At 41.0% G+C, this 15,451-nt stretch overlaps 1 protein-coding gene across 1 annotated transcript; it reads left to right on the top strand.

Moving 5' to 3' along the window:
* Positions 1-5,690: 5,690 nt before the first annotated feature.
* Positions 5,691-15,185, top strand: LOC110494729 (protein ILRUN). The gene is made up of 5 exons (XM_021570048.3): positions 5,691-6,085; positions 6,774-6,928; positions 7,082-7,279; positions 9,601-9,908; positions 13,393-15,185. The coding sequence occupies exons 1-5, from the start codon at positions 5,928-5,930 to the stop codon at positions 13,426-13,428; spliced, it is 855 nt and encodes a 284-aa protein (XP_021425723.1). The 5' UTR covers positions 5,691-5,927; the 3' UTR covers positions 13,429-15,185.
* Positions 15,186-15,451: the final 266 nt, after the last annotated feature.

The raw sequence follows: 15,451 nt of genomic DNA, 5'->3' as shown, positions 1-15,451 counted from the left end.
TAAAGTGAAGGTCTTGGCATAAAGACGCATGAGGACTCAAAAGAAGGGGGTAGTGTCGCGACCTTAAAAGAGGTTGGGATCTCTTCGTGTAAAAGAGGTTGGGATCTCTGCCCTTGATGATTAGTGCGTAAGGGCTAAGGTGTTGGGCTGACAGTTGCTGGACTGGAGTTCAAGTCCTGGTCAGGGCTACCCCTGAATTCTCTACATTATTCACACTATATTATTATTATGGGTGTGTGGGGCTTGTGAATGTTTTGTATCTGTTGCTTATAAACAAAACTGCATGGAATCTGCTGAATGTTTAGCTATCCCCCTTCATATGTGCTTACTTGTTTTCAGGGTTGGGGAGTAACGGATTACATGTAATCTGTTACATGTAAGGGATTACAAAAAAAAAGGGTAATTGTAATTCGTTAAATTACCAGCAAAAATATTGTAATCAGATTACAGATACTTTTGAAAAACTAGATGATTATTGAGAGGATTACTTTTAAATTCAGAAAGTATGTTTGCGAAAAAAAAAATGTTTGACACTTCTCTGTTTTCTGACATTCAAATCATCATTGAAAAATGACACAAATTTAAGTTTGTTCCACCTGAGCAAGTCTGACCACAAGTCAAAGACCACTATGATGACACACCAAATGTGTTTGATGAATCGCGGGAAAACAGCAGAGCTGTGTTTGAATACTCATACTAACCACACTAACCATACTATTTGTGACGTGAATTGAGTATATAGTATGCTTATTGGTCATAGTATGGATATAGTTGGTATGCCAAAAGTTCCGGGGTGTCGTACTAAATTCGCCAAAATATGAAGTATACACGCAGAGGACACTATTTCCATACTTTAGTGCCCATAATGCAATTCTTCAGGAAATGGGTGTGGCTTCACATTGTTACCAGATTTGAAGAAAATGGCGGAAAATATGCAGTCAAAGTCAAAACGAGAGCAGATACAAATTCATTGCTTTAACTAATTATGACAAATGTTAAGAATATGTTGAGCAATATAATAAAGTAATGACTTTTCAAATAAGTTACCTCACACGTTATATTGGCTGACAATTTGTTAGCTACGCTGTCCTTACGAACCACATAGCGTATCATTACCGGTATGTTGTTAGTTAGCTACCTAACGTTAGTTGGCTACTTATACATCAAACTTGACATTATATTAAATATAGGCTATCTAACTAACTACCCAATGTTTATTGACTTGATTATTCCCGTCATTCTTAGCTTAGCTAAATGGTATAGTCATTGTGCGTTCTATCTACTCCGATTTCAGAGCACTTTCACTGCAGAATAATGAATTTACCAGCGCTCAACACCTGTTGAATATGGCCGGTGTCAGTAAACCTTTAATCAAATTGTTGCCAGCAGCACAGTTACAGTCACCAATGCTCTGGGTAACATGAAAACTGCCTAACCAGCTCTGCTAGGGTGAGTAAAATGGTCAGAGTGGTCTCATTTGTGTCTGTAAGTAGCTAGCAAGCTAGCCAATGTTAGCTTGGGTGCTTGACTGCCGTTGTAAGGTCAGAATGCTCAAACCAACCCCACTCATAGGCCTGAGCGTCCAGTGTGCACTCCGAGAGTGAAACGCTCTGAATTTAAAAATGGACAATCTGACAATGTTCTGAATCTACGAGCGCACTCTGGCACTCCAGATTGAATTTAAGAAGTGCCTTGGTCCCCCTTTGTTTTTGATGACCAATTCACCACTTTTACCAAAGAGCATCTTCTGTCAACCAAAGTGTACTATTGTGTACCTTAGTAGCGCTTCCCTTCCTCCTCTTTCTAACACACTCGAATGTCTAACTAGTAATTTGTTATGCTAACTAGCTAGCAAGAGGTTGCATAGCAACACCATCAACTTCCGGTAGACAGGTGAAGAGCTCAACTGAAAGCATACTGTTCGTTTATAGTAAATAAAATTAACTAATTGTATATAATATGTAGTATATACTCATTAAGTATGTTGTATACAGTATGTTAGTACGGGTATTCGAACATAGCTCAGAAATAGGCTTTTGTAGGCTACAGTCCAAGCTCTGTCTTCCAATGGTGCAACTGCTGTCGGCATCCAAAGATTATCCAACTTGAATAAAGAATTGGCGGTACGAATGACAGCACGGATATAACTTATTATTGATATCTACATAGCGCATTGATGTGAATCACACTGCTGCTCTCTCATTTAGTTGTTGTGGATGGCTGTTCACAATCTGTATTTGAACCCAATAATGGTTGAATTCAAGAAGTTTAAGCTGCCTATCAATCATTGTTTTTCAAACCAGTGGGCAGCCAGTGAAAAATGCGTTCTGGCAACAGCTGCATAGTGCGGATCCCAGCCTATCGAATAAAAGTGGGGCTTCTATTGCTCAATCTAATTCATGCTGATTAAATAAATAAATCCATAGGCCTAATGGACACATGCTCAAACTGGAAACACTTTTGATAGACTTACAGAGACAATCTGTAGTTGTCCCTGTTTGGACTTTTAAATTATATTTATTAATGTAAAGATATCATTTAATTGTATAAAATGTCATAGAAAGCGATGGGTTAGAAGAAGCCTTAGTAAAAAAACAAAGTAATATGTAACATCCATATATGACCAGCTATGTTAACTTTAACATTGATTTATCCTGCAATAATGTTGTTCAATTGGTAACATACATTTTTGTCTTCTTCTAATGCCTTTTAAAGGGAACGTAATCTAAAATAAACTAAATGTAATCGGATTAAGTTACTGAGTTTGGGTAATCCAAAAGTTACATTACTGATAACAATTTTGGACAGGTAACTAGTAACGGATTACATTTAAAAAGTAACCTATCCAACCCTGCCTGTTTTATCGATGAGGCTCTGTGCCTTCTCCTCCATCCATTTCTGGTAGTAGTCTTTCACATTCTCTTTATGTTTTCATGAGCTGCAGTGGGTCTTTCGCACCGATGTTGGCCCCCAGGTTGACCTTGGCAATGGAGGAAAAGGGATTACCTTGACTATTTCAATGACGATCAAAGAGCACAACCAAGGCTAGACAGAGGGGTGGTTATAGTCAAGAGCAACCCACTGAAGGATTTTAATGAAATTCATTTCTGTGACCGTTTCGGTATGTACAAAGAAAATGTAGTTGACATTTGTTTGCTTGAGCCAAGGCTTTAATCTGACTCTCTTCTGGGAAGATCCATCACTCCTTCCATTCAAGTACTGATCATCTTTTTTTTTGGCATCTGGAACCTTCCATTGTGAAACAGGAGATTTGTGTGGTGTAAGTGAACAGACTGTATGCAGAATACTCCACAAAGTCTGCAATGCTATATGTGAACTGAAATACAATTACATAAAGGTCCCTGATGCTGCTGCCCAAGCCACCTATAAGGTTCTATGAATACGGGAATGCCATATTCCCATCAACTGTACCGCTACAGCAGATGCTGAGGAGTACAGGAATCTTAAAAACTGGTTCTCAATAAATGTACAAAGTGTGTACACTCCCAGTGTGCAATTCTCCAACATCGAGGCAAGTTGTAAAGGTACAACTCACGACACAAGGATTGTCCAAAACTTCTCTTTGTATGCTCAGCTTGAAGGAGGACAACATAGGGGAATCCTACTTGGTGACAGTGGGTATGCACAGACCAACTTCTTGCTCACCCGCTATCTTCATGCAATAGGACCTGAGCAACAATGGTACAACCAAGCTCATATCCGCACCAGAGGTGTAGTGGAGTGCATGTTTGGTGTATGGAGGAGTCGTTTCCAGGGTCTCAGAAACACATTGCGCTTTCAACAAAGAAATTGCTGAATTGTCACGATTGCAACAGCAGTGTGTCTCAATGACCTCAAACAGCATGGCTGCCCAGATCCTTGCATTGAAGATGAGGATGACCCAGATGATCCCATGGTTGAGGCAGACAATGACAGAAATTGACTAGCCCGCTGAGATGCTTTGGCTATGCAGCACTTCTCACAACAAAGATAGCTCAAACAATAGCCCTGGATTGGTAACAAAACATGCCATTGAATTTCATGGGCGCAAACTAAAGTATTTAAAAGAAGAGCATGATATGAAGATGCACATCCTTCATGTTGAATGGTCTATGAAGGAGGAGGAGAGAAACATGAAGCAGCAGCAGTACCAATGTTCTTCTCGAACCAGCACCAGATCGGGGTCCCGATAATTCACAAATGGAATGTCATTGCGACAGCTGTTGATAGACGTAGCTGGTAAATTCTCTCTGGCTATCTACCTAGATTTCAGAGCAATCTTGCCTGAGTGTGCCCGAGCACAGAATAACTTACGAACGCTCAACACCCGTTGAATATGGCCGGTGTCAGTTAACGTTGGCAAAAAATAATACATTGTTGCCAGCAGCACAGTTGCAGTCACCAATGCCCTGGATAACATAAAAACAGCCTAACCAGATCTGCTAGGGCGAATAAAAGGGTCAGAGTGAGCTGTTCTCTCATTTGTGTCTGGAAGTAGCTAGCATGTTAGCTTGAGTGCTTGGCTGCTGTTGTTAGGACAGAATGCTCAGATCAACCCTTAAACAGATGGGTGGGGCTAAAGCTTAAGAGGGTGCGAACGATGCTGAATGTGTGTAGACAAAGAAGTGCTCTCCAGTTGGTCTACCAAAACATTCAAAGGCCATTTTCTCAAAAGTGAGGTTACCAGTTTATCAACTTTCAAAGCAGAATGACTTTCTCATTGTTCCTCAACTGTAGTGATATACTATTTTCTAGCTTTAAATCTCTACTTTTATCCAATGTAAAAAAAACACAATGTTGCTACTTAAGATCGAATCGATCCGGTCAGTCACATACAAGGCATTTATGTCTGTGTTATGATTGACCAAAGGTGTCTGACTTCATACTAAATACAGCGTCATATGATACAAGGCATTTATGTATGCGTTATAAATGACCAAAGGGGTATAACTTTAAATTAAATACAGAGTCATGCGATATGGACTAAGTATTACAGGATACTACATAAAGTGTGAATAAATAGGTTATTAACGTTCTGCAGATTTATGAAGGTTCTCTCATGACCTACAGGTTACTGTAGGGTATGAGGTATTTAAATAGGTTGATGGACCTGCAAAGTTTGTGTGTGTGTGTGTGTCAAAACCTGAAAATGAAAGGCTGGCGAGTCATGTGTAAGGTACGTATCACCCGTAAGGTAAGTAGCTTGCATAGCTTTTTTTGTATCTGTGGGATACAGAAAAGCAGGTTAACCAAGTTACTGGAATCCAAATATATAGCTGTGCATTGGACCAGAGCTAACAATACTGAAAAAATATATATAAATGCAACATGTAAAGTGTTTCATGAGCTGAAATAAAAGATCCCAGAGGAGGAGTATTTCTGTCTGAAATAAATCCCTTTTGTGGTGAAAAACTGACTTGGTTTGGCTCCCAAGTGGCTGGGGCTAAGCCCTCCCATGGCTGTGCCCAGTCATGTGAAATCCATAAATTACGGCCTAATGAATTTATTTCAATTGACTGATTTCATTCTATGAACTGTAACTCAGTCAAATCTTTGAAATTGTTGCATGTTGCGTTTATATTTTGTTTAGTAACTACAAAAAGACGGATGAATAGCATTAATTGAATGACCTAATCTGTTTTATCATTAACGAAAGAAAAGCCAATGAAAATAATAATTCGAATAGCAACAGATGACGTAAACAAAAGTCCACACATAGAGATCCTATTAAATTCATTATTTTAATTTCTAATTCTAGTCCATACACCGTGACGAAAGGTGACGTTCGATTGCACCGACGTCCAACGTTGTCCCTCCCGCAGCCATGCGTATTACGCTTGTTGTTGTTGAACTGGTTGTTATGACTGGACAAGGCCTCGGACTAAATTAGGAGAGAACCCCTCGTCGCTGCCACGGGAGACCTGCCAATGGAGGGCATGGACATAGACCTGGACCCGGAGTTCGTTCAGAAATTCAACTGCATGGGCACCACTGACAAGGACGTCCTCATCTCAGAGTTCCAAAGACTGCTGGGGTTCCAGGTCAACCCGGCAGGATGCGCTTTCTTCCTTGACATGAGCAACTGGTGAGTTCGGGGATGTGGGGCCTAGCTTGTATAGTAGCTAGCTAGGTACATTTTGAGTAGTCCCCGAGGCTCTCTTTTTCTCTTGCATGTATAGCTTCTTGTGTCGATATTTTGCACGGACTGTCATTGCTGCTAAGACATAGCTATGTGAAACTGTAGCTAACGCCAGATAGTTAGTCACTGGTCATCTGTTACAAATTAAGTCTAGCTACCTTTTGCTAAAAACAAAAGGACGTATTGCAACATAAATATTCACCATAACTAACCTGACCAGATTTGTTAATTGTGTAACGTTAGCTAGCTAACACTAGTTGTAAGCGTTTGAACTAGTTGTGGTCTAGATATACCGCTAATGTTAAAGCTTGCGCCAAGAGGCTCTAGGCGTACATTTTATATCACCTAACAAGTGTTTGTGATATGATGACGTAATTTAATCGGTAGTGAGCTAATCTAGGCTAGTGATCAAGACTTTATCACTGAACAAAATAAAACAATCCTGATAAATGACCTCGACTCATTCTTGCAAGGGAAAATCATTATCAGCAAGATATACTTTTACATTTTTTTCCTTCTTTTAAATGTTCTTGTTGTGAAGTAGTTTCAGGAACTGGATCAGGTTTGAATACTTGCTAATTAAACATGGCATTGACTCACCCACTCTTCTAAATGCCTTTTGCCATTAAAATAGGAATCTACAGGCAGCCATCGGTGCCTATTATGATGTTGAGAGTCCCAGCATCAACACACCATCCATGTCCTTTGTGGAGGATGTGACGATTGGTGAGGGAGAGTCTGTTCCCCCCGACACACCATTCACAAAGACCTGGAGGATACAGAACACAGGTGGGGTTACCTTTCAGACATGTACATCATATCGCCATACCTATGATTCATCAATGTAATGTCACACAAGAAGAAAAACCTTCACTGCAATGTAAGACCCGGAAACCACTGGCCTGTAAACGTGTGTAATCTCTTTGTCTGTCTCTTTCACAGGTGCAGATTCCTGGCCACCTGGGGTATGTCTGAAGTACATTGGAGGGGACCAGTTTGGCCACGTCAACATAGTGATGGTGCGCTGTCTGGAACCCCAGGAGATCTCAGACGTCAGTGTGCAGATGCGTAGCCCCGCAGCGCCCGGCATGTACCAGGGCCAATGGAGGATGTGCACACCCACAGGGCTGTTTTACGGAGGTAGGTCTTTGGGTGCAGGCACACTGTTTTGTGGACAACATGTTTTATAAGTGTGTAACCAAGTCTAGAAATTATCCACACATGTTAACCTTTGCATGTTTGTGGCAGGTTAGCGTTTATCGACATGGATCTTGTTCTGGAGGCAGCTCTGCTGAGTGGTCAGTAGCTGGCACTGCCACAAAGTCATAAAATCTGATTTTATCCCTAACCTTAACCACACTGCTAACCATAATGCCTAACCTTTTAATTAAGACCAAAAAGCTCATTGTTTGTTTTCATGAATTTTTACAATATAGCCAATTTTGACTTTGCTGCTGGCCCATCCTACAGAAACCGCTCAGTTCTGCCTAAAGGGCAAGACTCATGACATTAAACGTCAACCTGCATGTTTGTGTGCTGACTACAGGTCTTCACGATTTCAACAGACCTGAAATTCTGAGATCCGACACGGGACCGTAGCGGGTCTGGGTCCTAAATTCAGACTTTTGTCTCAGATATTGGTCAGGTCTGATATAATTGCCACGTGTCTTGGGTATGTGCAATTAAAATGCATTTACTGACTGGACCCAATTGGACCTGTCCTAATTTTGTGTTTGTGTGATGAGAACTGCGAGCTTGTTATCTGTGTCAGCTAATTGCAACTCAATAATACGTACAGCTTTTGTCCAGCTGAAACTGGTTCCGGCTGCTACCCTCACATATATATATATATATATATATATATATATATATATATATACATATATATATATATATATATATATATATATATATATATATATATATATATATATATATATATATATATATATATATATATATATATATATATATATATATATATATATATATATATATATATATATATATATATATATATATATATGAGAGTAAATAAATAAATAAATAAAATAAAATAACAACCTTGGCCTAGGCTACAGTTGATTGCTAAGAGTCCTTCATTGACGTGAAAGAGTAGAGTGAAAAGAAGCCGACAAGGGGAATGTCCCCAGGGACAAGTTTTAATATTGTAGTGGACAAAGATAAGAAAGCTGGCGTGGCCAAATGGACTGTGTGCATCTCGCTATTTAGGTTTGATGCATTTTGTATTTATCAATTGTTTAGTCATTATTGTTATTGTAGGCCTATTTAATCATCTTAATCAGTTCTTTAAATAACCTATGCAAAAAGTGTTTTGTTTCATTTTGTTGATACATTTTTGTTGGCTAAATTAAATTCTAACCGTCTTTAATTTTGTCCTCCCTATTTAGTTCAAGGTTTAAAGTAGGCATGTTGTAAAATAAATAGCATTAGCGTATTGATGTCATTCGCTGGATTGTCCTACGGTAGGCAATCGTCTTTTGTTGGTCATTAATTTCATCCATTTATATAATAACCTGTTCGTATTTCCCCTATAAACAATGACTTGACTTACTTTTGATATTACCCTAATAAAGTTAAGCAACTTTTGTGAAGGTTTTGTGGCGTATGGCTATTATTAGGCTTACTGCAGGCATATGAAGGCAGTGCACTCCGGCATTCCAACTGACTTCGACAGTTGAATTTGAGGTGAGGAAGAAGGTTTTAGGCCAACCAGACTTACTCCTTTAATCTAACAATATAATTCTTAAATGTCTCCTTTTTAATATAACATTTGTATTAATATCATACAATATAATTTAGGCCTATATGCATGCAATTCCCTGATGCATTTATCACTCAAATCTCCGACAGCTGAACTGTGACATAGACAAATATTTTTTTATGAAAGTAAAAACGAATAAAGTAATAAATAGATTCTAATGTTTTGAATATGCTGCACATCGAAACACAACAAAATATTTTTTTAAGGATGTGCCTGTGGATCATTTGGCCAATATGGCTTGTTTATTGATGGCGCTGGCAGCGCCCAGTTGGAGGTTTCTTTCTCTCTCTTTCTACTCTCGGATCTGAACCAGCACGGGTCTGTTTTCCACTGTCCTTTTCGGAACGGGACTGACTGTCCTCTGGTCTATTCGGAACATGTCTCAGTGAGGAAAAATTTTTTTTATATATATATATATATTGGGTCGGGTGGGAAAGCCACGGATCCATTTCGGACCCATGAAACATTTTTAGTGTGAAGTACTTTTTCAAGACATTGAGTAGTCAATCAATGTCTTGAAATTGGTCAACTTGACCAAAATGTAAAGTAAACTTTTTTCTAATTGACTACTGAGCATTTTGGGTGTTTAACTCCTATCACTACCACCAGTGCTGTCTCCTGGACAGAACAAGTCACCCTTAATGCCTGGTGTGTGTCACCTTCTCTGTCCACACAGACGTCATCTGGGTGATCCTCAGCGTGGAGGTGGGTGGCCTTTTGGGCGTGACACAGCAGCTTTCCTGCTTCGAGACGGAGTTCAACACCCAGCCGCACCGCAACGTAGAGGGAGACTTCAACCCTTTTGCCTCGCCACAGAAGAGCAAACGCGACGCCGGAGACGACAACAACTTCAAAGAGCCTGGAGGAGCCTGGGAGGGCAGGCAGGACGCCATCCAGCAAGATGAAAACGGACTGTCTCACAATGCTGTAAATAGAGCATCGAATGGGCTACAAAACAATCTGTCAGTAGTGACTTACAGTCAGGTATGTATGAATGAATGAACCAAGGTTAGCTTGCCTCGAAACAAGCTGATGTCCACTCCTCACTGTTTTTTGCTTAACATTGTGGGAGCACAAGTTCAATTTCTGTGCCACATTTGGATGTGTGTAAAAAGTGCTCTATTCATGGCTGGCTTTGAAACGTCCGATTCAAAATAAAACATGTTGTTGTCACAAAAGAGTACAGTGTTCAGTTCACAACCATATACTGGTGCAATAGCCCTCAGGTTTTCCAGATGATGCCACTACTGTAACTTTACAGTATGTGTGGAAAAATCACAATAGATCTCTGCTCTGAATTGTGGCACAGATAAATTGTTTTCCATCAGTATTGTTAATCAGTAATCTATGAAAAGCATTGTTGTGATTTCGACACGTTATACATTTTTACAGTGTTTACTGCACCCTCACCTGGCTCAAAAGTAAGCCTACCTGTCACCTTAGTGACCAGACACAACAGACAGACCTTCTAAAAATTCCACCATTCTCCTATGCAAAACAATAGTAGTAGAGGAAAATGTAACATGTCAACCACCGTGCTCTATCGTACCACATGTTGTTGAACAGATGTAGAAAACACACGTGAGCTCATTGGTATTCTATGCATCTGTGCAGTTCCTCTAAGGCAGGCGTTCCCAAACTTTTTTCACTCAGGCACCCCTGCCCTGCCCTGTGAGGTCTGGAGGGCTGCTCTTAAAATTGGTTATATTTCCCCCACCATAAAGATGACTGACTCTCCAGCGCTTTTGGATTTTTTTGTGCTCCCTGACTGTTAACGAGCTGGACAGAGTGAAGAGACTGTAAATGTAGCACCGTTATCATTTCTACTCAGTTTCATCTATATATTTTTTTGTACTTTTACCCATTTTTCTTCCCAATTGGTAGTTAGTCTTGTCCCATCACTGCATCTCCCCTACGGACTCGGGAGAGGCGAATGTCAAGAGTCCTCCGAAACAGGGCCCTGCCAAGCCACACTGCTTCTTGACACTCTACTTGCTTAACCCAGTAGCCAGCCTCACCAATTTGTCGGAGGAAATACTGCCCAGCTGGTGACTGAAGTCAGTTTTCAGGCTAGAGGAAATCCCGGCCGACCGGACACAGCCTGGGTTTGAACCTGGGTCTGTAGTGAAACCTCAAGTGCCTCAGTGCCATAGACCGCTGCGCCACTCGGGAGGCCTCGTTTTAGTCATTTCAGTGTTGATTGAGATTGTGTGTGTCCCCCCCCAAAACAAAATGTGCTATTTTGTTTGCTCAAACCACCGGATTGAATGGGTTCATGGGCCGTATGTTTGACACCCCTGCTCTAAAGGTCAACTCTACGGGTTTCCCAGACCCATATTAAGCCTAATCCTGGACTAAAAAGCATTCTCAACTGATATTCGCCATTGAAAGCACCTTGTAGTCCTAATCTGTTTCTGGGAAACTGGTCCTACGTGTCAGCTGGTGGTTTTCACTGAGCAATAACATCCACCATCTGCCCAGTTTATCTTTATGCGATAATAACCATTTGTCAGTTCACAACCATATACTGGTGCAATAGCCCTCAGAGCTGTGTGTGCCTGCTCTAAATCACCTCCTACTTCTGTCAGAGCAATCCATTTTATTCCAGCATTGTTAACTTACTGCCACTCTTGGCTGGGTAAACTAGTCTGTTCTGAAACACATGCTTCTGTTGCTCATTCACAGATTTTATTGAGCCAGTAATAGACTGAGGTACTTCCTTACATACGGCTGAGCTTATCTTTCTGAAAAATACAGCTGTGCTGTATGTAGGGGCCTGCCCTGTTCAGAATGGCCCAGCACTGTCCGGGTTAGTGGAGGGTTTGGCCGGCTGGATTGTCCTTGTCCCATCTCTCTTTAGCGACTCCTTGTGGCGGGCCTGGTGCATGCAAGCTGACCTCGGTCGCCAGCTGTACAGTGTTTCCTCCGACAAATTGGTGCGGCTGGCTTCAGGGTTAAGCGGGCAGTGTGTCAAGAAGAAGTGTGGCTTGGCGGGGTTGTGTTGGCTCTCGACCTTCGCCTCTGCCGAGTCCGTACAGGTGTTGCAGCGATGGGACAAGACTGTAACTACAAGTGGGATATCACGAAATTGGGGAGAAAAGGGATGATCAATGGAAACAGGATGTACCTGAGCTCAATTTCAAGTCTCATAGCAAAGGGTCTGAATACTTATGTAAATAAGTATTTTTATAAAGTTTCAAAAATATCTTAACCTGTTTTCGCTTCGTCATTATTGTGTGTAGATTGAGGAAATGTTTTAGAATCCATTTTAGAATAAGGCTGTAACGTAACAAAATGGGGGGAAAGTGAAGGACTCTGAATACTTTGCGAATGCACTTTATATAGTCTAGTGAGTGTGCGTAGGGTCAGTGAAGATATTTTGGGCACCCTTAATGGACTATTTAGCTGTCTTATGGCTTGGGGGTAGAAGCGGGCTCGGAGCCTGTTGGCCATGTCTCCGATATTGATTGCCGGACGGTAGCAGAGTGAACAGCCTTGCTTGGGTGGGTGGAGTCTTTTGACATTTTTTTCGGGCCTTCCTCTGACACTGCCTGATATAGAGGTCCTGGATGGCAGGGAGCTCGGCCCCCAGTGAAGTACTGCGCTGTCCGCACCACCCTCAAGCGCTTTGCAGTCAAGGGTGGTGCATTTACCATATCAAGCTGTGATGCAGCCAGTCAAGGTGCTCTCGATGGTGCAGCTGTCAAACTTTTGGAGGATCCGAGGGCCCATACCAAATATTTTCTGCCTCCTGAGGGGGAATAGGCGCTACCGTGCCCTCTTCACAACTGTGCAGGTGTGTGTGGACCTTGTTAGGTCCTTAGTGATGTGGACACCAAGGAACTTGAAGCTCTTGACCTGCTCCACAACAGCCCTGTGGATGTGGATGGGGACGTGCTCTCCCGTCTTTTAACTATAGTCCACAAAGCTCCTTGGTCGTACTGGCGTTGAGGGAGAGGTTGTTGTCCTGGCACCACACTGCTAAGTCGCTGATCTCCTTCCTGTAGGCTGACTCATCTCCATCAGTCCCAGGGTCCCTAGCTTGGTGATGAGCCTGGAGGGGACTATGGTGTTGAACGCTGACCTGAAGTCTGAGTTATTTTCCCTCTTATCCAGGTGGGAGAGGGCAATGTGAAGTACAATTGAGATAACGTCATCTGTGGACCTGTTGAAGCAGTATGAGAATTGGAGTGGATCTATGGTGTCTGAGATGATGGTGTTGATGTCTGTCATGACCAGCCTTTCAAAGTACTTCATAATTACAGATGTGAATGCTACAGGGCGATCACTGAACTTCTATCATGCAAATCAAACTAATAATAAAAATATATATATTTGCCACATGCTTCGTAAACAACAAGTATAGACTAACAGTGAAATACTTCCCAACAATGCAGAGATAAAAATAACAGAAAGATTATAACTCGTAGAATACATTGTGTTGACTGTGTTCTGTCTCTCCCCTCAGGGTGTTCATGGACCCTATCCGTTAGGCCAGAGTTAGACAGATGGAGACCCAGGCCAGGTGGTGCTGAACAGACCTGGGCATGCTGATGCTGACCTGCGGCAGGGGCACTGGAGAGGGGAGGGACACATATTTCATACAGACTCTAGACAACTCTCTCCCTTGGGCCCTACCCCATTCCACCAAAACACAAGCTACAGTGAGAACAAGGAGGCACCTATCCCAGTGAACACCCTACCAGCATCATCAGCACCCTCCCAAGATCAGCATGAGTGAATGCTACATTAAGAGTGCTATAAATCCTAAATTCTACTACATACATGTTTTGTTATTATTTTGTAGCTGTCAACACACCTCATTAGTGTAGGGTAGGCACTGCTGGTTGAGCTTAGCAAAAGGATAGATGTGTGTGTGAGCTTGAGCAAATGAAATGTGTGAGAAAAAGCCATCTAAAACTATTTTGCCTGTTGAGCTATTACTGTAGGAATTGAATCCTTGTCTGTGTTTTCTGAATTGTGCATGTGTGCACGTGTATAGTTTCCTTTTGGATTTTACTGAACACAGTGGTGGATACAACTTGGGTAAAGAAGTTGTGGTGACCTATGTATGTAGGCCAGGTAGGTTATGTATCTAAATAGATTAAACAAAATAATACTAATAAAAAAATATATAATTCTCCACAGGTGTTTCAGAAATGAGGATACAGGCCTGTGAATGAGTTGCCCCGTAAACAAGCCTTTGCTGTACTGTACTTACGACACATATGTGGTAAAGCTTGTTCTTTAGAGCCAGCAGATGGTGCTATTAACTAAACAACCAAACCAAATGGTCTCTGACACATCACGACAGACATTGAAAAATAGACTTCCCTTTCCCATCGTAGGGAGAGGTATTTACATTCTGGGTTTGTGACTGCTCAAGCCATTGACAATATCAGCACCGTTTGTTTTGTTTCTGCAGTTTGCACGATGTCACTTCAGATGTTTACAAGTGGTGATTTGATTTAGTTTCTGTATGCTGTCTGGATCTAGATATTATTGTCTGTTGTAATAGTATATATTCTCCGTGTTTTAGTTTTCTTCCACACTTAACAACGTTGAGTCCCGTTTTGATTGTCAAATTAAGTAGAGTGGGTACATACGCTCAAAAGGACAGGTTCAACCCTGGGATTCATTCATTCCTCTGCGTCAAAGTGGAATGCTCTATTACGAGATGTAGTCATATTAATTATTGTTTACAATTACATGGTATCAACCAAGTTAACATCATGTTATGCAATTTGTTTCCCATTTGGAATGTTATTTTAATTTATTTTATTTACCTTCACGTTCTTCAAGCAATCAAGATTTCTCTGCTTCCAATGTTTCACAATTTCCACAAGGTTATGAGTAAATGAAAAACAAGGAAATTGATGACAATTGTTATTCATAGACTAAAGATCTTGTAGAGGCTTATCTTATGGTTTCTTCTGATGAAAAGGCCCTGTTTTCTTGTGGCTGTTGTGCTTTCACACCAGCCTTTCATATTTATGTATTTGTCAAGGGCATTATGTTAGTCCTCTGTGTTCACTGTTCTGCATTTTACTCTGAAACCAGAGAGTGTTTAATTCTTAGCTTTATTCCGTTTTTTTTATTTTGGTGGGAGGGTGCAGTTGTAAGCAAGATGGCATGGAGAGTGGCGTGTTTGCATAGTCTTATGATAGAACATTCATGAGAAGAGAAAATGTCAAATTAAAGCCTTTTTCCTATATGTATAAATGAACATTTGTACGATTAAATTAACACTGAAACAGAAAATGTGGCACCAGGTTTATTTTCTGACTCAGTTTTGACTTATGTAACACACTGTTTGAAACATTGGTTAGCAGGTGACGGGAATGATTCCTTGGAATCGGCCCCGTTTGGCAAGGAGACAACAGCACAGTTGTATGTTCTCTTTTGACAGGATTTTTAAAAAATAAAAAAAATTACTAGTTAAGAACAAATTGTTATTTTCAATGATGGCCTAGGAACAGTGGGTTAACTGCCTTGTTCAGGGGCAGAACGACAGATTTTTTTACTTT

Source organism: Oncorhynchus mykiss, chromosome 17 (genome assembly GCF_057628025.1).
Source record: "Oncorhynchus mykiss isolate SJ-2025 chromosome 17, ASM5762802v1, whole genome shotgun sequence".
Lineage (NCBI taxonomy): Eukaryota > Metazoa > Chordata > Actinopteri > Salmoniformes > Salmonidae > Oncorhynchus > Oncorhynchus mykiss.
The sequence above is the reverse complement of the archived record's forward strand: the minus strand, read 5'-3'. Positions and strand labels throughout refer to the sequence as shown.

What these genes read in the sequence shown, in the direction of transcription:
- LOC110494729 (XM_021570048.3), top strand. Translation starts at nt 5,928, where the DNA reads ATGGAGGGCATGGACATAGACCTGGACCCGGAGTTCGTTCAGAAATTC. An exon ending in TTCCTTGACATGAGCAACTG is followed by an intron (nt 6,086 to 6,773) that starts GTGAGTTCGGGG and finishes CCATTAAAATAG; the next exon opens with GAATCTACAGGCAGCCATCG. An exon ending in CACAGGGCTGTTTTACGGAG is followed by an intron (nt 7,280 to 9,600) that starts GTAGGTCTTTGG and finishes CTGTCCACACAG; the next exon opens with ACGTCATCTGGGTGATCCTC.